This window comes from Macrosteles quadrilineatus, unplaced genomic scaffold (assembly GCF_028750875.1).
Source record: "Macrosteles quadrilineatus isolate MER2022 unplaced genomic scaffold, UCM_ALF_1.0 Scaffold_6__1_contigs__length_79288215, whole genome shotgun sequence".
NCBI lineage: Eukaryota > Metazoa > Arthropoda > Insecta > Hemiptera > Cicadellidae > Macrosteles > Macrosteles quadrilineatus.
The window spans coordinates 8,032,306-8,057,206 of record NW_026542599.1 but is presented as its reverse complement, the minus strand read 5'-3'; the positions used below and the strand labels follow the sequence as shown (position 1 = coordinate 8,057,206).

The 24,901-nt window shown below is 32.9% G+C and overlaps 2 protein-coding genes across 2 annotated transcripts in view; both read left to right on the top strand.

The window, feature by feature from the left end:
• The first annotated feature begins 2,489 nt into the window (after positions 1 to 2,489).
• LOC128996583 (uncharacterized) lies at positions 2,490 to 9,706 on the top strand. Its single transcript, XM_054421979.1, has 5 exons — positions 2,490 to 2,736; positions 4,036 to 4,228; positions 6,623 to 6,769; positions 7,539 to 7,679; positions 9,242 to 9,706. Exons 1-5 carry the CDS (start codon positions 2,490 to 2,492, stop codon positions 9,417 to 9,419), a joined length of 906 nt encoding a protein of 301 aa, XP_054277954.1. The 3' UTR covers positions 9,420 to 9,706.
• A 2,090-nt stretch (positions 9,707 to 11,796) lies between these two features.
• LOC128996582 (atrial natriuretic peptide receptor 1-like) overlaps positions 11,797 to 24,901 on the top strand; it is a 60,048-nt gene continuing 46,943 nt past the window's right edge. The window contains exons 1-2 of the mRNA XM_054421978.1: positions 11,797 to 11,829; positions 19,112 to 19,365. Coding sequence (XP_054277953.1) covers positions 11,797 to 11,829; positions 19,112 to 19,365 — 287 coding nt within the window. The remainder of the gene's footprint in view (positions 11,830 to 19,111; positions 19,366 to 24,901) is intronic.

Genomic DNA, 24,901 nt, shown 5'->3' with positions numbered 1-24,901 from the left:
ATTTTTTAAGATTATAAAACAGTTTAAAACAGTAATTTATTTAACAAGCTTAAAACCAACAACCTAATAGGTTAGACTGTGCTAGTTATGATCATTTGGTAACCTTACATAATATGTATTATATTTATGATATACTTTAAAATATCAACCAAAACGTTTCCTGAACTTCGATTACTTTAAACCTTTGCATTTATGCTCTAACTGTATCATCAGGTTTTTAAATGTTATGTTGTAATTTGTCACTTGATTACTCAGGCAGTGAATTAGCATAGCCAATTATATAACACTGTTTGGCAGTACTGTGGAATACAAGATTTCGTATGCTGCGTAAAATAATAATAACCTGCTTGAATAACATTCAAGCAGTATTTCGTTCCAGTCATAGCACGAACACAAAGTATTGTCGTGTTGACTGCAATTTAAAACGCTTTACTCTAATAACATGTGTAAACTTTGCTATCTCAATATAACACGCCCATATTAGCACAAGGAGAGTCATTTTACAGGTTTATTGATGTAGGCTTGAAATCGCCAAGGCTTACTTAAAAGTTGTTTTTAGACATCAAAACAATAATTCTTTCGAGAGGCTTTATTTACCTTGACGCGTGCTTTACACTGGAAACCAAATACTTTGAAACAAATGAGTTTCGTAATACGTCAGACAACAAACTCTGAAACAGTTCTTGACATATTTTTTATTATCTTGCTTCGCCTATAACAAATCTCTCGTAAACTTTATTTTCGTATAAACAAATAAATGACAGTAAAACAAATAGTAAAAAAATTAAAATTAAAGAATATAAAGAAGTTAAATATAAAAATAGTAAATATTTATAAAATAAAATGTACAAAATAACTAAAACTAAAAAAAAAGATTTATTAAAATTAACGAAAATTCAACAAATGACCTTTACAATAAAAACAAATTAACATTTTATAAGTGATATAATAAAATAAAATTGAATACATTCTCGATAACAAGTCTCATGGGGATTATCAAATGACTTGTTTTCAAAGTAGATTCATCAAGGTAATACGAAATCAGGGATATTTGAAAACGACAGTTGTTTTCAAGCCTGTCGTGATATTGAGAGTTTTATTGGAGTTTCATATATTTGACTTTTGTAAATAAAATCAATAAAATAAATATAAAGGAAAAACTAATAAATAAATAAATATTAATAAAATTAGGGTAAAGTTTTTGAATTTTAATATTGGTTTAACCAATTACCGAATCGTTCAAATGATTTAGATCATGTATATTGTATCTGTAATTCAACACATCTTTTTTATGTGTTTATAAATTAATCGACAATCCAACCCTTTGGTAAGATAATTACATAACTAAAATAGGGCTGATGTTGTACTCTCTGATAATTGTAAACATAATATTAGTTCAGGAGGTTTGGCGGCGTCAGAGTAATGTGGTATTTGAGTAATTAATTGTACAACAAACAGTTACTCGGTGCTATGCGGATATATTGGTGTCAGGGCAGTTTAACATATAGTTAATGCCCTAACAGTATATACTACCATTGACTTTAAGGATTTATAGTCAATGATACTACCCTAGCTTACTGACGAACGGCTGTTTATTGAATGTACCACAGAAATATCCGCATATAAAAATACTTATCTTAATCCATCTTCTTAAAAAAAGGATTTAATAAAAAAAAAAATTAATACTAGTGTTGTATTGTTTATTAAAATGTTGACGTGATTCTTAAAATCATTCCATATTGTATTAGTTTTAACCAAGCACAATAACATTTGGTACTGTAATTTAAAGTTGACACCGTCAAAATACAGTAACACCTTTTCAATGTTATTGTTGCTATATTATGTATATCACGTTTATGGCGAAGACTAAATATTCATGCATCTTCCTAATATAAAGATGTGTGTTCATAAGATTGAATGCGGTGCTCAATCACTTTATTGATTTAGTTGCTCCATGTACATATATTAAGGTGAAAATAAATTTAGGGTGAGTGTGTAATGGATCGAGATAAAGTTGTTGTAGTGTAGTTTTGTAACTAACTAAAGACTAGTTGGTTCTTTCTTAGGGATTAATTACCAATACTGTTTTCATCTTCTAAGCTACAAAAAAAATTGGTAATAGAGTACTGCCTATAGGGAGAAATTCCCTGTAAGAACAGTATCGATGTTTCCGCATTGGTAGTAGTACAGCTGGATCTCAAACCATCAGACTGTTCTTAAATCTGTCTTGAATTAACAACCAATTACTAGACGATCACTATTTCAATGGGAGAAAATCCAAGATACAATTCACCATCGGAAACAACGTTTTCAAAACTACGTTCAAAATAGTATGTTTTCATACTAACAGTTCCATGACAATACTGAAATATGTGTTTCAGTATATTGGCTATCAAGATGTTAATAGTAGTTTGAAAGTGTTTATTTCACGTGTTTTCTGAAAGGCTTGGTTATCCTAGGTGTTTTAACTCTATTTCATCTCCACAGACATGGACGTCCGCTCCGCCCGTCTCTGGCTGGGCCTCGCCCTGGCCACCCTCTTGTTCCCACACTCCACCCCGGACCCTTCCAGAGCCCACGACCGCCGCAAGAGGTTCATCTGGTTGACCAATGATGGTCGTATCGCGCTACCTCCAGGCTCTAGTCTCACCATCACACCCTCCTTGGCGCTACCCTTCGTCCGGTACCCTCCCGAGGGCTTCCTGTCCAACATGTCCATCAGTATACCGTTCACGAGTAAGTGGAGAACATACTATTACTATTATTAGTTTTATATCATTACTATTTAAAATAGGGACGCATTCAACCAAGAATGAAGAAATAGTGCAGAAAGGAGGTATAATTGTTGTGGAGAACTGGTTTAACTTGCTGTGTCACCACTAATAGTATGTGGTTTTTCCATATATTATTTCACCGCTATATGATTATTATAAATGTTTTTGGTAAAAAAACCTGAAATTTTCTAGACTTCCAAATCTAAAAGTGTAATTCAAAATTTCATTGTTGATGTTAGCCTCCGGATTACGTTGAATATAAAAATTGGTGTAAATACCTGCTTCTTGTAATCCAAATTGTTGCTGTTATGACGCAACTAGTTTCGACTTATCACGAAGTCATCTTCGGGCGTCCAGGGGATGTCATATCACTTCATCAGAAGGTCGTCAATACACACATACGTTCATACACGAACATGGTCACGGTTACGAACAAAAACACAGACACGAACATTGAAACGAAAAAAGTACGATTTAACGAGTAAAAGCTAAAAATGGTAACACCGGTGAGGATTATGCGTCACGGCCGGATGGATGTAGCGTCTAGACTGACATCCCCTGGACGCCCGAAGATGACTTCGTGATAAGTCGAAACTAGTTGCGTCATAACAGCAACAATTTGGATTACAAGAAGCAGGTATTTACACCAATTTTTGTAATTCAAAAGTTTAAGTACAAAGAAGAAGTGGCCTTGACTATGGAGGGTAGATTAATAGATTCCACGGCAATTTTTAAGTTTTAGTTAGCTTTCATTTGAAAATTAGTATGATTATATAGATGTGGACAGATTGCTTGTATTTTTATAGTATTCGTGGCTTGCTTCTATCAATTACCGATTTACGTTGTGTTCACCAACTATTTATCCGAGCAACACTGATAAGACTTATTGTAAGTAACATCAGCTATTAGGGAATATCAATTATTAAATTATCGAAAACTAACAGACTAAATACAATGTTGAAAAACAGAATGTGAGCTTCTTATCCAGTTACAGGATTAGGTGTCTATTTATATGCAGCATCCAAATGCAATAGTTGCAGTTACTGACATACTTTGTCATTGGTTATTCAAACTTTTTCTTGACTCACTCTACAAATTGATATCCATCCCTCATAGATAGTCAGGTAATTTATACTACGTGGTTTCGCATCTTTGTACAATAATTAGCAGACAAAAAAATATTTAAAGCAATACAAAATAAAACTTTATCGGATTTCCTAATTACCAAATGCTGGGTTAACGCTGAACATGTGATTTTCAGTTCTCTTCGACAGCTTGGGTCTGACGGACAACCAGAACCCCTACGGAGTGTTGCCGCCAATATTCGCGCGTAGTCTGGGCCGCATGTCAGGCAGTCTTCTAGCAGACTATATAGCACAGCTGCTGGAACACAAGAGAGGCAAGCGAGCGGCGCCTGAGAGGCCTCCATATGACGCTTTTCATGGAGGCGAGAGGTAAAACAATAGGCCGAGGAATAGAATTTTGACAACTTTTGGCCATAATGATTTTTTTAAGATACTTTAATTGCAGGATTTAATCAAATGTATAAGTAAGATGCATTTGTATGATTTAGATAACCAACTGTTGACTTATGGGGATAGGGGCCTACAATGGGTACGTACTGTAATAGTATATTTCGTGCCTAGGGCCGAAAATGAGGGTTTGCCAGCTCGAGATAGTTTTTAAGTTCGAGACGAAGTCGCAAAACCATTTCGACCGTGGTACAAACGCTATTTTTCACGACATTATACCCTAATTCCACTAATTACCACAATAATTGAGCGGAGCGAGCGAAGCTCTTATACGTCGACTCTTATGCATTTCGTAATACGCAAACTCCTCCTAAGACGGCTGAATCAATTGTTTTCAAATTTTGCATGGCGATAAAGACCATATCGGTGAGTGCCAACATCTATATGGCGTTAAAAAGTCTCTCAGGAATCCGCCCCACTGGGTCTCAAAGTTTCAATGTAATCCTTATGGAAGCAGTATTTGACACAAAACAAAGACATATGATCAGCTGTCGACTTTTGAATGCAGTAGATAAAGAAATAGCTGATGGCATTAATCCACAGATATTAGAACAGAAACTGTATGGATCATAAATACTGTATAATCAAATGACGACACTAACTTAGCTTGAGGTCCGTGACGTTGAAAGTGGTGAAGGAAGTAGTAAATGTGAGCAGTCTGGAGTGTGGAAACTGTTTATGACAATTAGATTAAGGTATCTACAGTCTTAAAATTCTATGGGAAGAGAAGAAAACAGGTCCGCGACCTTAAAAGAGGTGAAGGAAGTAGTAAGGTGAGCAGCGTGGAGTGTAGGAACTGGAAACCGTTTGTAGCAGTTAGATTAATGTATCTGCAATGCTGAAATGCTATGAGAAGGGATGGAAGCATGTCCACGACATAGAAAATGGTGAAAGAAGTAGTAAAGGATAGCAGTGCGGAGTGTGGGCAATGTTTGTGACAGTTAGATTAACGTATCTAAAATACTAAAATGCTATGGAAAGTAATGAAAACAGGTCCACGATGTAGGAAGTAGCTTAGGAAGTAGTAAAGTATGAGCATAGTGTGAGAACCGTCTGTGGCAGTTATATTAATGTATCTTCAATCCTAAAATGCTATGAGAAGGGAAGGAAACAGGCCCCACGACGTAGGAAGTGGTGAATGAAGTAGTAAAGGCTGGCAGTGCAGAGTGGAGAAACCGTTTGGGCAGTTAGATAAATGTATCTAATACTTAAATGCTATGAGCAGGGAGGGAAACAGGTCTATGACGTAGGAAATGGTGAAGTAAGTAGTAAGGCTTGCAGTGCAGAGTGTGGGAACTGTCTTTGGCATTAAAATTAAAGTACATTAAAGTATCTGCAATCCTAAAAATGCTATGGGAAGAGAGGGAAACAGGACCACGACGTAGAGGGTGGTGAAGGAAGTAGTAAAGGTGAGCAGTGTTGGGTGTGGGAATGGATTAATGTATAGTATATGCAATGCTAAAATGCTATGGGAAGAGACTGTAGACTGCAGGTTAAAATGAACGAAGCACGAATCGATACATATTTCGATACATGCAATCTTTTACAATAGAAATTTACAACTGAGTTGACCTGTTTTTACTGCAGTGTGACAAAAACACGCCACCTAGTAATACACACTAACAGTCAACACTACTACACCTTTAAGGTTATGTGAAAAAATAATTTGAGGAATCAGCAAAAATAATAATAAATAGTTGTTAGGCAACGGAGAAAATAAAAACAAGTCGCAACGCTATGGATACTGATTGTGTATTTAATATGCATTAAATAAGTATAGATTAATGTTTTAAGTAAGTAAGTGAACAGCTGATTTTCCGCTCTAGGGATGTAAATACCCGATTGATCCCCAATAAAATAACGATGACAGCTGGCCTAGCCAGCAATAAGTAGTTTTCGGCCCCCAATAAACGATTGTAAAACGTCTAAAACATCGTAGTGTGGTGAAAATTCTTCTTTTTGCAGATCCAGCAATTCAACTGAATAATTTAGCTCAACTGCAAACTATTTTGTATATTACAGTTTTATTCTATACTTATTGGTTACTTAACATTGAAAAGGGTTGATTGCAAACCTTATCCTTTATTCGTTCTATATAACTTCATCCTTATTGGACTTTACTGCTCAAATTCATTACTTATATGAAAAATTTACTGATTGCAATGCAAATAAAAAAAATACCTGCGGCTTTCTTACCAGAATACCTAGGAACTCATTTAACCAAAGTTATTTCTCTTGGAAGTGCATCTCAGTGAACATTTCCTTCAATTACTAAACCGTGTTCACCAACGAGGCTGTAATCAATACATGTTCCAGGGCCATCCTGTACACGATAGCTGAAGAGTTTCTGGAGAACTTTGGCATGGATGGTCATGCGTGTTTACTAAGGGCGATATGCGAAGTCCACGGCCAGCCTGATCACAAGTACGGCCTGCTTGGAGAAGTCGTCAAACTGTTCTTCACGTAAGTGCATTCTCGTCAAAGTTTTCCTTGTGTTTATTTAATGTTCATAGTTCAATATTTTAAACATTAGGATCTTTGAAGTAGAGTAGTTGGAAGAGTATTTAAGTTTTTATATGCAAAAAATAAACAAGTTTAGTGAAATAGGTTAATTCTAAATGCACCCTATTAATCTTGGCTTAAACCATTCTCATTTGCTATTCAAGGGAGGTCATATCAGCCCCTAAGAGACGAATCAATGTAAGTTTGAATCATAACCATGAAAGGTTTTTGGGTATATAATGTTGTAATGTCTAACTTTCATGTTCACCTTGCCTGCCTAATTTGTTAATAGCATATGATTAAATTTTAAATATTGTTATGAGTTTGTTTATAGTTTGACCTGTTTACATTCAGTTGTTGTATTCTATCTTTTTCCCAACTAAATTAGTGTTATGTTAACTGTATCAGTTATAAAATCAGGGAATTAACTGCTGCAGCTTAACTCTGTCATTTCCCCAACATCATATAAGTTGGGTTTAAACCCTTAAGAGTTACGCCACAACGGTTCGCGACCGGGGTGATAAGGCCCACTCCAGGAGAGCATTATGCTATCTTGTTTGGCAATTTTAAAATACTAAATACAGGGACATGAATATTAAATAAGAAAATTTGTCATAATGTCCTATACTCTTGTTCTTTAAAGGATGCCTTGATCAGTGTTTCTATACGAAATACATCTTGTGCTTACTTTATTTACCAAACCTCTTACATATAATATGTTCGCTACTAGGGCCAGTAAGTCTCCTTACGCTCATCTCCTGGACGACTACGTGGACGCTGAGAGGACGGGAATGGAGGACGGAGAATGCTGGAAGTTTTACAAGGCGTGTTCCAAATCACTCTTCCACTACCCGAGCAGAAACAAGTACAAGTAAGTACATATGAATAACAAGTGTTCAATGATAAGGGCATTCTTTACGCGAGGAAGTGGCCAAAAATTTAGTTTTGTAAATATCTAATGTCAAACTTTTGGTAGCATCAATAATTGAAAGCCCAGTGACAAATGCCATCTGAGTCCTGAACAGACATCCTCTGAAAGAAACTAGCAGATTTGAAGATGAGCACTTTATCCACTTTTGCTACCTAGAGAATATGTTGGCTACTTTAGTTTATGTACAAAGTAAACAATAATTGCCCCACCGTTCTTAAAAAACTATGATATTTAAAGAAAACTTTTATTGAATTGTACAATTTTTATTACAGTTAAAATATGAATGCATAATCATAAAGGCGAAGGGAGCTAACCTTTTATTTATCATATATATACTGCCATCCAAGAAACAAGACAATACAAAATCTTTTAATGTAATGAAATTTAAAACGACTGATCAAGACATTCTTGTCAACCCTCTTGAAAAATCGTATGGTACTTGTAATATTTTCAAACCCACTAAACAACAGTGTCGTCCCAAGCAATACATAGAGATTACTGTCTTTATAAACCCGAAGTGCCCCAAGTTCAGGAAGTGGCCCAGTGATACATATTCTCTACTCCAACCACATTCCCAACCCGGCCAATCAGCTGGTGGTCAGTTATACGTGTAATCAACAAGACTACCAACACATCTGACCGCCTATTTCCGGGTTTCTCGCTAGTTAAGATGATATGAATGGGTTTTGCAAATACCCCTTCAGGGAAGTTTTGGTGGTAGACCTAGATTCTGGACCACTGACTTTTTTTGTTTTCGCACCAAATAAAGGTTGTGGTTTAGGCTGTGTGAATGTGGAAACGAAGTGAGAGCTTATTTAATGTTATTGAGCGGGTCATAAAAATGTTTATATGCATCACAAGACCTAAGACTCCCGTCATGTAGAGTTTGTTTGGGCTGTGATGGAGCGGATGAAGTGGGTGAATTGGTATCTTAGTTTCCTGGCAATTAGCCAAAACCGCTAAACCGCTAGTTTGTTTTGCTAGGACCGTTAAAACATATATGAATAAAAGGGCCCCTTCAAAAGTTTTCACGAGGTAATCTGGACTATTTGTAGCGTAAGTATGCCCGAAAGATGTCAACAGATTTACCCAATAGGTTAGGTGACGCAGAGGTCTATCTTTCCCCTATTATGTTTTCTTTTCGCTCCCCTCACTACCCAAAGATGACTATTCGAACGGGTTGAGTCTACAATTCCACCGTTGGCAGATTTTTGAATAGACCTAGACTCTCACAGACGTAAAAATGTCCATAGCAAAGTGCTCTGACCTTTCTAACATTTGGATGAAACGCATGGGGAAAAGGTTTATTGGGTTAGATCACGGAACGTTTGGTTTACAGCCGAATTTATTGTTTTTTTCTCAAATATTATGGTTTTTATCCTAAATGCAAAACGTCCCTTTGATTTTATTACCATCCAGAATGGCTTACTTACTGTAGATTACCCTTTATCCGATTGTCTCTCCTAAACTTATTAGAAACTAAAAGATGTTAACTTTTTCAGAGACCCACAACATTCTGAGGAGGAAGAAGAAGAAACCTCAAAGCCTATAGCGGACACATCCTGGTACAAAGGAAGTTCCGCGCCAAAACCAACGACTCATCAAAACTCTGTGTACAGTGATAAGAAGAAACCAGGGACAAAAAAGATAATATCACCACCTGATAAGCGATTCATGTGATGATACTCGAATATTAGGAAATGGCAATTAGATGTGTGATAGAAAGGTTAGTGAATTACAGTCAAGTTATGTGCCAACGGTATAGTGGACCAATAGTTTGGGCGCTTCTGTGACCAGTGTTAGTTGATAGGACTATACTTCAAGACTACTTTGGGTTGACCAGAGTATACTTAGTGAAACAGGTTGAGGGTGAGGGGAAATAAGTATACTTAAGCTAGTCATCACCATTGGTTGTTTACTTTGTATGTGTCAAGGTGAAAATTACACACAGTGAAATCATTTTAATGCCTGACATATCAGTAGTGTTGAATTAGTGTGTAATGATTTGATGAAATACAAATGTAAAAGAAACTGTTACCCCTTGGTGCTAAACACGTTTTTTTATTAAGTATGCTGCTATACTGATACTTAAATTCAATTTTAAAATGTTTTATCCACCGGAGAATTTCTTTTTTTCCTTTGAATATTTTGTTGAGTGCCCAAAACAGTTTCTTAAAACCTATATTATGTAGGCCTGCTTTCTTTTCTCATTCTTATTTTCTAGTTATACCTTAAAACTCTTATATCACGTTATAATAAATGTCTGTTTGGAACTTGTACTTCAAAGTTCACTCTAAAGTTACAAAACCTTACATCTCTTTATTTGTTCTGCCGAAATATATATTTCCATTGATCGTGGGAATAATACATCATTTCCAATTACAAAATAAAATCATTGCTCCTGACAATATAGTTTTTAATGTATTGGAAATTTAAATAATTCAATCAAGGCTTTGTTCTAAATTATAAAGCTTAATTCTGTGATTGTATTTGAAATTTAAATAGTTTTACTAGAATCTAATTAGTCTTAGTTTTATAAAATATGTCATCCAGCTTTAATATAAAATGTTACAGTCGTATTTATACTTATAGTTGTTCTTCACTCGTTGCTAGCTTTAGTAGGACAATCAAGAAAGTTATTGTAATGGTAACATTATGTAATAGTAGATAATATTTATCAGCAATAAGAATAAACTTCTAGTTTGTGTCATGAAGTTAAATCAAAACTTTAAATATATTTATGAATGTCAATATGTAAATATTGTTAATATTCTGCCTATACAATAAAGTGTTCCCGTTATCTAGTAACTTGTTCGAACTCTACTTAAATAAATAAATATAACGTATCCGTAAGTATTTTTTTAAATACCAATTTTGTTTTAAATTTGATCTTAAAAATTATATCAATAACTATAATTCATTGAACTGTATAGCTCTTGTTTGTAAAAAACTATTACTTTATGTTTTAAATCTTTGCAACTGTTATATTACTGTTTTTATTTTATAAAAAGTAATTTATATTTTCACAATTTTATTTTTAGGAATTTGAAAATGTTTAGGTACCTTCAATCTTAATGAAACCATATTTTACTCGATATTTATTTATTTATTAGTTGAACTCTGTTAAGTTTCATGACTGTTATTATTTATCTTTTTTCTTGGTGTTATTCTTTGTTGTTAACCGTAGTAATTTATTGTAGTTGATTATTGAAATATTTATTTTATGTACATTTTATAAATACATATTGACATGTTACAATTGCTCATATTTTTCTTATCCTAAAATACTGGTATTAGGATTTTACAACAAAAGGAGAAACACTAAGATAAATATAATAATTTTACTGTGAACCTACATATGCACTGATCCAAGGCTTTGGACAGTAGTCATACCTTCAGTAGTCATTTTTCTCAATTTTTAAATGTCGTTAATAATAATTCACAGACTATAAACTGTATGGTTTTATAAGTCAGCTCATGAAATTGCTTTCGTCTTCATTTGTCAGAAAAAAGCACTTTTGCATTATGTTGTATAACTGATTTGGTAGTTCAAAGATAGCTATAGTTCGGCCGCTTAGAAAGCGACCTCCTCCAGCATTGGTTTAGCATTATCGCGCAGGTCGTTTTCTAAGCGGCCGAACTATAGATGCATTAGATGATATATCACTAATCCAATTATAAATTATCGTTCACATTACCGTATGAGTTTACGTTTTGATTAGTCTGTATATTTATAATTTCATCATTTATATTTCTTAATGAGAATTTTATTCTTCATAAGTCTGTTCGAAAAACAAACATTTTAATAATAAAATATAGTTGACTGTATTTTTTTTAGAGATGTTTTGGACACATCAAGTTGTAGCTAGTTGACAAGTTAGTAGTTGGAAGATGGCAGAAGAGATCTTGCCTAGTCACAGAGAAGGTTCATAGTGAAAAATAAAAAAGTAATATCTACTACTAACTCCTTTACTAACGGAGAGATGGGTTGAGCTGGTCAAGTTGTAGCTTTAGCCGACAGTTGGAAGTTGGCAGAAGTCTCGCCTAAAGTACGTCGATGGTTTCTGGTGACCCGCCAACAGAACCAACGGTAGGTCAGGACCCGCATTGCAGCCAACACCCAACTAATGGTATTACCACTAGAGAGACAAGTAAACTGGACACATATTGCCATAAATGCTTCCAAGAGTATCACGATCTCACTAAATCTTGTATTAAAAATTTTAACACATTTGTGTATAATAATTTGCAGATATTTGCATCCAAATATATAAAAAATAGATACAAACAACTCTTAATATAAACATGATTATACATAATTATACATAATTATTATAAGAGTTTACATAATTATAAACCATGTACAATATATTGGGACTGTTAAATTTTACCATCAACAAGTATTAGACCTACTATTTGACTTTTTTTTTAGTTTAGTACTTTAATCTTTTTTTCTGAGTCACAGTTTCTTAAAATCTAAAGAAATATTGTATTAGAACGTAGCACCATTTATAAACATAAAACAACTATCCTGTTTTCCAGATAAAAAATAAGGTTTTATGAATTATCTCTATTTTGGATGAGACTGGTCAGGTTATCAGACATTTTATGTTTTAAAAAGAAAGGTTATGCTAAAAGAACCTCGACAACGACATTATGTACAAAATACACTTAAAATAATTAATATCTCCTCTGTAAGAAATCAATATCTATATATAAAGCCAAAAGTACCCATGAACCTTTGAGAAAACTACAAGTCACACCCCCATTATGTTAAAATAGGGCACCCCCATATACTTAAAATGTTCGTCATGACGAGAAACCTTGCGCAAAACTATCCATTATTTCATAAATTGCCCTTTAAGGTCGTAAGTTCTTTCTAAAGTGAACTTTCCACCTAATGTTAAAAATACCTCAGCTGTACTTATTTGTTTGTATTACTGTATCCTGTTTTGTTTATTTCAGCTTAACTTAACCAATCAATAATTTTATTAATACAGTACTTATGAGGTCAAACGGGGTGAAGCCCGTGGGTGACAGCTAGTTTTTTAAAATATTTTTTCTATTAATATTTATAGAAGAATAATTATAATTTGTATTTGTTTCACTTATCTAAGAAATATTACAATTGCTGTTGTTAGCCTACACAACATAAATATGTTTATGAAACATTATGATTCCAAATATATTTTTTAATGCCTGTGAGTTTTTAAATAATTATTTTCAAATATCAATTTCAAATAAAAGGTTTACGAAGTGAAAGTTATTTGCCGAGCTATAGGGAAGCTGTTAACTGTACAGATGTTTGTTAAAAAACACTCCAACTACAATACAAGTTAATTGAAACACATTACAATTGCAGTAGTTGAGACAACAATAAGAGCAAAAGTTTATAATAGTACAAGTTTAGGTTTTTTTTTATTTGCTGTGAAAACACAGTAAGCCGTGAATTGTTTTCGATAGTTTTTTCATCTCGTGTGTAAAATATGCACCAGACTTGGTCGTCATCCTCTTTACGTGTCTTGTATAAGGTTCACTGAACATCTTTCTGTGTACACGAGAACATGTCTTCAGTATGTGAAAAGCTTAATACGAATTTAGAAATGTTTCGGAATGTGTATCATGTTTGATCTCACACAAGAGAAAGCACCGTACAGATGAGCGGAAATACGGAGTTACTTGAATTATTAAATTATTTCACCTTGAGCTTATTTAGAAGTTATAGCACTAAAATATATTGTTGATATCAGATCTAACCGCTTCACATTGGGATCGTTTGGAAGTGATAGCACCAAAATGTATTTTTGGTATAAGACCTAACAACTAACACAGTATTTTATTTGTACAAATAATTTTGTGTCAGAATAGTTTGAAGTAGACTCGTTGTAAGGACCCCTATAAAGTAAAATAGGGTTGTTTTAGGTGAACACTGCATCTGTATTTAATATATCCCTCGGAGAAACTTCTCTATACTAAAGATCTCTCTCCTCGTGTGGCCATACGATGACGAATCGCAGTTAGAAAAATATTATTTGTAGTGTTGCAGCTAATTAATGAGATGGACTTTTTCACTCATAAAAACGTGTGTAATAAAATCGTGCTGGGATTGTTCTAAGTATTAACTATTCAATTTTAATAGTATTACACCTACAAATAATTTTTACTCTATTAATAAACTTCTCAAATGTAATGAATTTGATATACAACCAAATAATAAATATTTCTAGATAACTTCGACTTTATTTCATTTAGCTCTATTCAAGAAAAATACTGGTTACAGATAATTTAACATTGTATTTCTACCTGTTTATTGTACTGCAATCGATTTGTTAAATTGTAAATTAAAAAAATAAAAATGATTAAAGAATGAATTCGAAGAAATATTGGTTAAATGACTTATCATGATACTTGTAGGAAAACTAATAAAGCAACTACTAAGAGTAAGATTTATTTCATAACCCTCAATAATTACCGTAACAAATCAATTTAGTCTTGCAACTACACAAGTACGAAGAGTTTAATAACAAATTTTACTTATTGCTAAAAACCCAATAGTGTTACGACTACTGAGATAAGATGGATTATATTATTTAATATAGCCTATTTTATTTTGAAAGACAATCGTTCGACTAATTTATCCGAGATAAGGGTTGTAAACAAACAAAGCAATACGTGCGGCCATCAGCATACGTCAACGTGTCACAAACAAACAGTTTGTATGTAGAACAGGCTTGAACTCGCAGAACTACATTGACGTAGGCCTTCGTAATGTGTTAACGTTGTAATAATTTGAAAATTAATTATTTGTTTGGGAATAAAATTTTTCACTATAAGTGCAAAAATGCATGAGTTGAGATAGTACTCAGATATGATTAAAATAATTTTTAAAATAACTTTTAGAGCAAAATGGAGTAATGCAATCATGTACATCTTCTTTTAGTAGTTCCTTGTTTGAAAAAAATGGCGTAATTATGATTTTATGGTATGTTATTAGGATACATCGGAGTAATGTAAAATCAAGTTTGCAGGATTCAAAGCCCTGCGTTGATATTTTTTAGGTTGATTTCTTTTTACGCACAGTACATGAGATTTCTGTAAACTTTATGATAAAGAAATGGTAAATGTACTGAATAAATACTAATATGTTTTATCATGACTTTGTATGCATGCCAAATATAATAACACATACCGCTTTTGTGCGAGCACAGGTTTTTCGAAGTTGCAAACTTGGTTTTACACTACTCTCATGTATCCTAGCAACAAACACAAAAGCATAATTACGCCATTTTTCCGTGCTTGCCTTTTAAAATGTTTAAGGTTTAAATGGTGAGAAATAACTTGGAAGAAAATATCATAATACATTGAAAATAAACATTTAATTTATTTTATGTTTAGTTTTTACCTATTCTATTTTATTGTATAGGATTATTTTAGCGCCTCGCCCACAAAAGCGGCAACACCAACGCTGTACCTACATTGCATCCACTCTTTGGAAGGCGCTCTCAATGGTTATCGTGGCAAATGTGGCTGTTCTCAGTATTCATTGGCATAACATAGTTTAGAGTCTAACTTTGGCAAATTTAGATCAGCTACTGAAAGATCTGAGGTGAGGGGTTATCAAAGTAAACATTTATTGGTGTCCGTGGAAACCATTAAGAAACTCACAATCACAATGTTTACATTCACTTTAATTTCACAATTCCACACAGCTGGGGCCCATTTCATAATAAAGTACAAACTAATATTATTAGTAAATCAGCTGATCGCCCAATGCAAATCCAATCGAAATTACAAGTTACAAGTTGTAACTTGTAGTTTATTATGAAATGCGGGCCCCAGGTTTTAACAAATTAAATGAACAATATTTTTTTCCTACAGTTACCTAACAATGTACATGTTCTCTCACTGATTTGAGACAGCAAAGTGGCCAATTCGCTCACCAGTGAGACAATGTTAACATTGTCTCACTCTAATTACTTTGTCTCACTCCAGATTTGCAACGTGAAGGCACGAAATAGTGAGCGCGTAACATGCAGGCAACGTCGTATGCGCGCGAAATACGTTGGCAGCACTGGCTGTAAATCAGCTGGTCAGCTGTTGTACTGTTGTATTTGTCACTTCACATTAAATGTTATATTAAAAGTTCACTTCTGTGTAAAAATAGGTTATGTTTGTTCATGTTTCTTCACAAATGTTTTTGTTTTATTGTAACTGTAGGAAAAGTATAATGTGCAACTCGAGTTCAAAGTACAATTGACTCACTCGAGAAACCATTCCTCACTCGCCTACGGCTCGTGAGTAAGGATTTCTCTCGAGTGAGTCAATTGCTCACTTTTCTCACTAGTTGCACAAATAACTATTTTCCTACTCTCCGGAAACCAGCATATTTTTAAAACAACCTCTAAACACAAATTTCCCAATTTCTCTCTACACTTTTTTAAAGAGCTTAAAAAAACAAATAATTTAGTATATCAAAGTGTTTTGTACTATTATTGGTTACGGGAAAATTTTTTTAAAAATTTCTTAAAATTCCCATGTTATTCTTATGGAGAATATTGTAAAAATGTCGTAGTTTGCTTGTTTATGAATATGTTTTGATCAAACTTGAAAATCAATTCAGGCAAATGGAAATTCGCTTAGTCGGCAGGTTTGCTGCGGTGGGGGTATTTGGTACTTAATCGTATTTGCAAGCGAGGTGAGCGTACCGAAAACAGCCACTTTTCCTGCTAGTGATGAAAACAACTACAGTATTGTACCAACACGTTTTATGTTGTTGATCATGAGATCATGTAATTTCTTATGGTGAATAAGTAAGTAAGATTCCGTGTTTGACCTAGGCTCTACTCATTAGATTTTAAAGCTAATTTAAGCTTATGAGATTTATTGTATTGACCTATTTTCATAGATACTGAGGTGTAGTTACAATGTATAATGTGTTATTAGTTTAAATTATTTCATTAACTTTTTGTTAACAATTTTAATGGGCATAAAGATATGGATGATTTCAAAGCAAGGAGATTATGTGCGTTATTAGAAATTTGAGATAACTTATGTTTAAAGTCACATTGTTATATTATTAATATTTGATTCTGATAACTTCAATTAGTTCTCAAAATCTTTACATAGAGGTAGCTACCAGAGGTAGCGTTGCTTTATTTTGCTACTCATCTTTTCGCCTATCATTAATTTTGGATACTGCAAAAACTGTGTATCTTGTTGTAAAATCTGATAATTTTTATGTTATTTCATGCTTGCTTATGTTAGAGTTCACTGATGTTAGCAAAATGTTTACCCCTATTTACAATTAATACTTAAATAATAAAAGTATTACTTAACTGGCATTTGACCATAACATTTAACATTCCAAAAAATTTTATATCGTTTTGTTACACAGGCTTCTTGAAGTAAGCAAAAAAGATTACAGTTTGAAAACTAAATTTTGAGCAGTTTTTTTAACTGTTTTTTTCTTCATATTTCTATGTTTGTATAATAAAATCAACGACAAGTTTGTTAATGTAAATACCATACATTTACACTGTTTTTGCTGATGTACTGTTTCTGTATGAAGCAGCTGTTCAACTAAATAGTTTATTGACGTTTTGTTTACAGTGATCAAATGTGTGTCTAAAAACAAAGCAACGGAGACATTTTTTTGTCAAGAAAGGTTGCATTTGTTCGTGATTATGTTGAATGGCTTTCCTAACGGTATAATAGAACTTCAAATGTTTCTTTATGATGCCAAGAAAAAGAACGAAGAACATCCAAGTATTACTTTGGGAAAAAATCAATAGAAGGTATGTAAATGTTGCAATACATTTTAAAGATGAAACTATAAGTATGTAGGTACTGTTGGAAAGGTAATGCTAAATTACGATAATAAAAAAAGTACCACCACCCCTAATATTGAAAGAGATTACCAGGCTGAAAACATGTTTAAATGCATTATGCATCAATAATACAACTGTTAATTCCAAAACAATGTTATTACCATTAAAGTGGGTTTAATTTTGACCCAGACAACGCGGGGTTTTGATGCTAGCTAGTAATAGGACTAAGTACGACAAATAGAGGCAAGATAGGTTGAAAAGTAATATGTTATAATATATCACAATTTATTCTAGGAATATTTCAATGTTATGACAGACAATTTACAAATAGCTATTCCTATTTTAAGTAAATATTCATTTACGTAATTAACATATTTTCCTTAACACTGTCTTACACATTACATATCAAGACTTATCAAAGGTTTATGGCAGTGCAATATAGCTGTGTATTTGATATTCGTTTCACTTGCTTTGACAAATATCATATTTTTATAGATGGGTTTTTTTTTTAAATAAGTGATTGCTATAGGCTATTTTAGCTTGTTCCTTAATTATTTAAAAATATTGAAGGAACAAGATAAAGTATAGTTTTCCTAAATATATCCTTTACATCCCTAAATTATGTTTCCTAAATCGCTCAAGTGGTTAATTAAAGAATTGTTGATAAGACGCATGCTCGATACAGCAGTGTTGCCGCGCGTACCATAATTATCGTAGCGTTGCCATAATTACTATAAAATAGCTGGTTCTTTGCTGACTTTTACTATGGATTTAATATTTAGTTAAAGGCTGGATAATGAGAGCACAAACAAAATATAAACAACTTTACAACTACAAAATACCTCCAAACATAAAAGACACTGTGTAGTTACAAAATCGTTTTATACATAAAAACAATGAATGATCCCACGACACTATTGTTTACCTTTATTTGTAATCAATGGAAATATATTTCTTTCCCTTTAAAGAATTAACTTGGTAAAAATGGGAATCGGAAACTTTTGCAGTCGCTCATCTAACATAGTCAACATTAATTTATGTATGTAAGATATTAGACGTTTTTCGGACAATTTCTTTGTGGAAATATGATAAGAGAAATACAAAATTCGAATACAGCACTTTAACTTTTAATGTATTTTTTATACTTTAATGTTTGATTTAATTTGTTAACATTCAAATTATAAAAATGAAACCAAGCCTTTTAAATAACTTAACGTTTCTAATCTTTAAAGGTTTTATATTCAATACATTTGAAACTGCTCATGCTGAACATGTCAGATTATCCTAAATGAATATGGGAATTCAAAACCGAGTTTTCCAATCGATAATGAGGGAGAATGTATAAAGTTTTTGGTACCGAACTCTAATTGCTACAATTTATTTATCAGTAGAAAATAAATCAGCAAACATTTTCAACAAACTAAATTTATCTTACCCCACCCTTAGAACAATATAGTTTTCCTAAAGCGTACCATAATTTTCCCATACACAATAATTTTCCGCGACCGCACCATAATTTTCCAATGCCCCATAATTTCTCCGCAGCTGCTGCAGCCTCAGTCTCTGCGCGGCAGTGCGATGGTGAGCCTCCGTTACATGCTGACGGTGCTGACGCTAGGCTCAGCGGTGTTCAGCACGGACTCAGTAAAGCTCTACAATGTCAGCGTGCTGATGGCTTCCCGTCTGGACTCCCCATTCGACCTGGAGAGGTGCGGACCTGCCATAGACCTGGCCCTGGAGGAGATCAACGACAAGTTCCTCAGCCATCACAACATCAAGTTGCAGAAAGTTCAGGAGAGGTTGGTGGATTCTGTCATTAGTGTAACATTCACTTGGAAGTAATCCTATAGTACTACGGATATATGCTTCAGGGTAATATCTTTTACTATAAATGCACTTCTGTCAAGTAGACATACTATGTTATATTAGTAGTAGGGGTGAGTTTAACAGAGGCACTGGAACAAACTGAGTGTCTTGCTGTTACATACCATTTTGCTGGGGTGATGAATATGCCAAAGTGGGGCACAGTTTCTTAACTGGGCTATGCTAATATCGATTGAAACTATCGATTCGATTAGTAAACCTTCGTGCGATTTTTCACCATCAGCCAGTTTGGTTGGTTAGGTTAGGTTATGATAGTTTAATTTGATGATAAATATATTTAAAAATATCAATTATTAATCAATATTTTCAATTCGATAGTTTCAATCGATATTAGCATAGCCCAGTTAAGAAACTGTACCCCCAAAGTGAAAGAGTAACTTACTGAATGCTACGAAATACTTAAAATAACAAGAATCGTAGTAGCCTACCTAACTTTATTTATTATCATTGTACACGTACAGTAAGAAAATTAAATAAGATAAACAAAACAAGCAAACATTTTTAAAAATTGGCTCTAAATTACATATCTTACTATCGTATTCAATAGCAATATTTATCACCAAATCATGGAACTTTTATAACAGATATCTTGATTTATGTATATTATTTCATGTTCACGTTTTTGGTATTTTTTGGGGGGTTTTTCATGTGAACAACCCAACCACTGTTTTTACTTCTACATAACGCAGAACTTTTTTGTTATTATAATTAATTGATAGCCCATTGGAAAATCACATTTGGGCCCAGTATCGAAATAAAAATGGATTTGGTTTAACTAAGCCATCGACAGATAGTGTGAATTTGTTCTGTTCTCTTATTGGGACTTATCGCCACACTAACAAAATTAACTTGAATGCTTCATGATTCAAATATTCCATTAATACATAAAATATTCGTTACATTAGCATGTGTAAGAACAAAATATTCTGATTAAATGGATCCATTCATCGCCCCACATACATATTCCAGAACTTGCTCTCAAAGACACAAATCACTCAAGTACAGTACAGGCAGCAGAAGTTGTAGTTCGAGTTGGCCTTTTATACTGACAGAATAACGAGTTATGTTTAAGAGACAAGGTAGTATAAAGGAACTAAACTGTATAATAGACTACTGTTGATAGACTGAATGCCATTGATGGTGTTGACATAATATTTCGACATGATGTTAAATTTTATTAAACCGGGTAACTGGGAGACGCACGAAACATTAGATTGTTACATTTTTATACATCGTTGATGAGCTTGCATCCATTTAATTGGACATCTCCAAAAATCAAGGTGAACAGTTGAACAGTTGGTTAAAATATATTTTTTAATCAAATGAATTAAGATTAGCTCCCCTTAGACATTATTTGCTGTTCTAAAATCATGTTTTGTGTCAGTTCAAACAATACTGTATTACAAATTAACAACATAACCACTAGTTTGGGGCTAGCTTGAATCATCCCTTCATCTGCTTACTTCATACTTATACATCATACTTATATTCCAATACATCATAACATATATAAGTATTTTTTTTATAAAATTGGTACGTATCATTAAAATGTTGTTGCGTTGATTGCTATCAAGATCTCATGTTAAACATTTATGTCATAAATCAGTTATAAGGATCAAATGTAACTATAGTTTGAAAAAGATTGAGTTTATAATTTAATTTACATAAAATTCCAACCGAAGCATCAAATACGGGTAAGCTCATTTGATTAAATAGTTTTGAGTCTGAATCTTAGATATTCTTATGAGTAAGATACGGTTCACAATTAAACATGAGACCATAATTTATGGTTCCATGCTGGTCAAAAACATATATTTATGATTTTTCAACGCAACTTTTTGTTTAGTTAATTGATCAATCCTTTGAACGATTAATTAACATTCAGAGATAATCCTTGAACGTTTTATAACTTTATTAAATTCTATATGATAAATAATAACAATAAACCATGTAAAACACGACGTGTGACTGTTTATGGTAACGTATGTGGCATTTATTAATTCGCGTTAATTATTGAGTTTGATTAAAGAAAATCAGTCAAGCCTTTTAAAAGTTACTGTAAATTGCAAAGTTACTTCTCCAGACTGAAGTTGGCAGTGAACAATACAATCAGGGGAATTAAAACTTTTAATTATGAATTAGCAACTCAGTCGTAAACAAATCACTAGAAGTTTTAACTGTCATCCACAGGTTGTGAAAAACTGTATTTTATAGAATCGTTCGAATACATTTCTTATTCTGTAATTTTTTAGTTCACTTGGTTCTAAAAACAGGATTTTGTAAGTATAGTTTGTAATATTTTATTTTGAAACATTTAAAGACTCGCGATTTCCGAATGGTAAAATCATAAGACATGTGAAATTTGCGTACATTGTATTTAAGATGCTTTGTAATCGTGCTAATTCAAGTTTTGAAATATCGTTGGAATATCTTAAGATATTATTAAGAGTTTGGCGAATTGTGTTTACACATAAAAGGTCGCTCAATTCTACACTCAATTTGCACTTACATTCAGCTTATAATACGTACCTAGGCGTCCGTCGTAGTCATCAGTAATGATAATGACAATGATAGACAGGTAATTTTGCGTTTTAGCGCATAATTTTGATGTAAATTTTTTCCACTAATCAAATCTCCAAAAAGTGTTCAGGAAATTACGGGAAGCCTGTACGCTAGTGTTTTGCAATATTATATTTGTAGCATTTTCCTTTTACGTATTTTATCTGCAATAAGTTATACTATGCTATTGTAATTTTTTGGCTAATATATTGGGAGTAGTATTTACAGTAGGGAGCGTTTTCCGTGTCCCAATATTCGTGTACATCGAACACAGCCTCAATTGTTGGTTCTTGGTACAACGATTACTAAGCAATTCAGATTTGATTGAAAACGTTTACAATGTACTGGGTTGAAACAAGGACTTCACTAGAAATACATTACAATGCAATGAACGTATTTGAATGTAGTAAGTCACCAACTTAAGTAGCTATTTTTTATCGTAAATGTTTTGTTCATTTGCATACCACGAGCTTTTTAAGAACTAAAAAACAGTCAGAGTATGAATAATACCAGCATCAGTTATTGAAAGGTAATATGCTTTTAAAACTCCAATGGGGCCAAACTGCTAACACGATTTAGTGGTTTAGTTTCCATTAACAATTTTACGTTAGTAATCATCAATTACTATGGTTGTATTCAGTAAATCACAGTTTTTCCCTGTTTCATGTCCAATAAATAAAATCCAAGATTACGTTTAGTACAGAAACTCTTTAGGTACAAAGTTGAGAGAGAAAGAGCAAAGACAACTAAAAAGAACACTCTTTGATCCGATAAAATTACTGCTTGAACTCTTCTTAAACATCAATGATTAAGTTGTCTTTCCCGTTTACTGAAGTAAAATCTTGTAAAGAGCGCATTTTAACCGAATTTAGGCCTATTTCTAATCATTGGACAAAGTAGTTTAAATTACGTATTTTGTAACACTCAAGTTTTTGTAATCAAGTTTTAGAATTAATACCTCACTTTTAAATTGTTATTGATCAAAGTAAGATTTTTTGAAATCTGATTACTTATTACTGATTTTTCCCTGGAAACTCCATTAAACGTATAAGACAAATCTGAGCAATGAAATGCAACAAAATCTTTTATACTTTTAGTGTAGCCAATATAGTTTTATATTCTAATTAAATTAGTCTTCTAGTAAAGTCAGTGTCTTCATTAATTCCCTTAATTTAACCTAAAAGCATAGGAGAAGAGTGCTTGATATAACTTGACTTTATTTCATAGTATTTATACCACGAACAACATTTTTTATCGTTCAAACACGCCTAGGGGAATTATAAAAATAATTCGGTATTGGTATGTGATCGTAATGTTAAAGTATGTGTTTATGTGATTTGTTCTCTGGGGTAACAAATTAAAGTATGTTTTGATTTGATTTAGATTTTTGGTTGTTCTAAGGCAAGTACTTTTCAGCTTAATAAAGGTGGGGGATGCTGTGTTTTTTTATTAGCAACCTCTTTCGCTTCTACTGGTGGGGGAAGAGTAAGATTGTGGATTGTGAGTATATGTAGTGTGGTCAGTGTGGGGTTTTGTGGTTGTGGTGTTTGTAGTTGATTTTGGTAAGATGGTGGAATGGTAAAGTTTAGGGTGGTTGGTAAAGTAAGGGGGGAAGAAATACAAAAATTTCCAAAAAAAAAAAAAAAAAAACCTCTGAAAATTTTAGAGGTTCGGACTCGCTATTGTTTTATTTTGTTGTTACACGAACCTACAAAGTAAGGCAAAGTGTAAAGGAACAAGGCAAGTAAAAACTGTTATCCAGTAAAGTTTGTGCTGGACTATTATACTTCGTAGGATGACAAATCAACGCTTTTATCCAATAAGATTTGTAGTAAAACTGTTAAGGATTATCTAGTAAAACATAAAATTATCAAATTTGGACCTAGAATAGTTTTTACCCAGTTTTAGCTTTGGATTGTTAACAAACCATACGGTTTTAATTCAATTGTGTATTATGGCAATTTAAGAGATCATAAATACAAATTTAGCTGTATGTTATGGTAGTTTACGCAACGATTGCGTAAAGATTGTGTTTTAAATACGAAAAACCACTACTCATAACTTCTAAGAGAGCTAGAAGTTAATCTCTCATTGCTACTGACAGTGACGCAACGAATCCATGTGCCAAACACTAATTGCACCACTTGGCCTGAACAGCTGATTAGTTGAGGTTCGAAACATTACAATTTTTCTTCTCTTCTCTCAATCCTCATTGGTCCGTTGTTAAAAAACAATGCTGCCAAGTAAAAAAACAATGTTGTTAAGTGAATATTTTCAATTCTAAGAACTGAACTGAAACTGCTAGTTTTAAAAACCGTTGTAGATAAAAGTATTTTAATTTACTACAGTAATAAAATATCCTTTAGAGTGTAAACGAAAATATCTCTGTTAAGTAAATTTTGTAACGCACTTCAGATGATGATTGAACCACTTTCGAGGATAATTTTTTTTTATTTGTTTAATTAAAAATGAATCAATTTATCGATAAACTTCTCACGAATATTTTCTTTATCATTAGCAATGCTTTAGTTTTAGTAGCAACCTTAGATCATTCAAGACATAGTGACAATTTCATGTTATTCCTCAGAATTTAGATCCATTACTTTACATTACTCTACGGCTGCCATGCCACACCCTGTATTAGAGTAATACATATGTATCATGGATAATACAAGGGTAGCTTTTACTTTCTCTCGTATTAATTGAATCCCCAAAAATAAGCCTATATATAGTACAATTGTAGGAATCTTAAATAATTAGGTTTATTATACTTTGGCAATTCTGATAGCATACAATTTGTCGTATTTTAATACGACATACATTCAGACATTTAGTCTCTATAGATTTTGATCGTTTATCCAAATTAAATTTAATGTCAAGTTTTTAATTAAT

What these genes read in the sequence shown, in the direction of transcription:
- LOC128996583 (XM_054421979.1), top strand. Translation starts at nt 2,490, where the DNA reads ATGGACGTCCGCTCCGCCCGTCTCTGGCTGGGCCTCGCCCTGGCCACC. An exon ending in CATCAGTATACCGTTCACGA is followed by an intron (nt 2,737 to 4,035) that starts GTAAGTGGAGAA and finishes TGTGATTTTCAG; the next exon opens with TTCTCTTCGACAGCTTGGGT. An exon ending in GCTTTTCATGGAGGCGAGAG is followed by an intron (nt 4,229 to 6,622) that starts GTAAAACAATAG and finishes TACATGTTCCAG; the next exon opens with GGCCATCCTGTACACGATAG.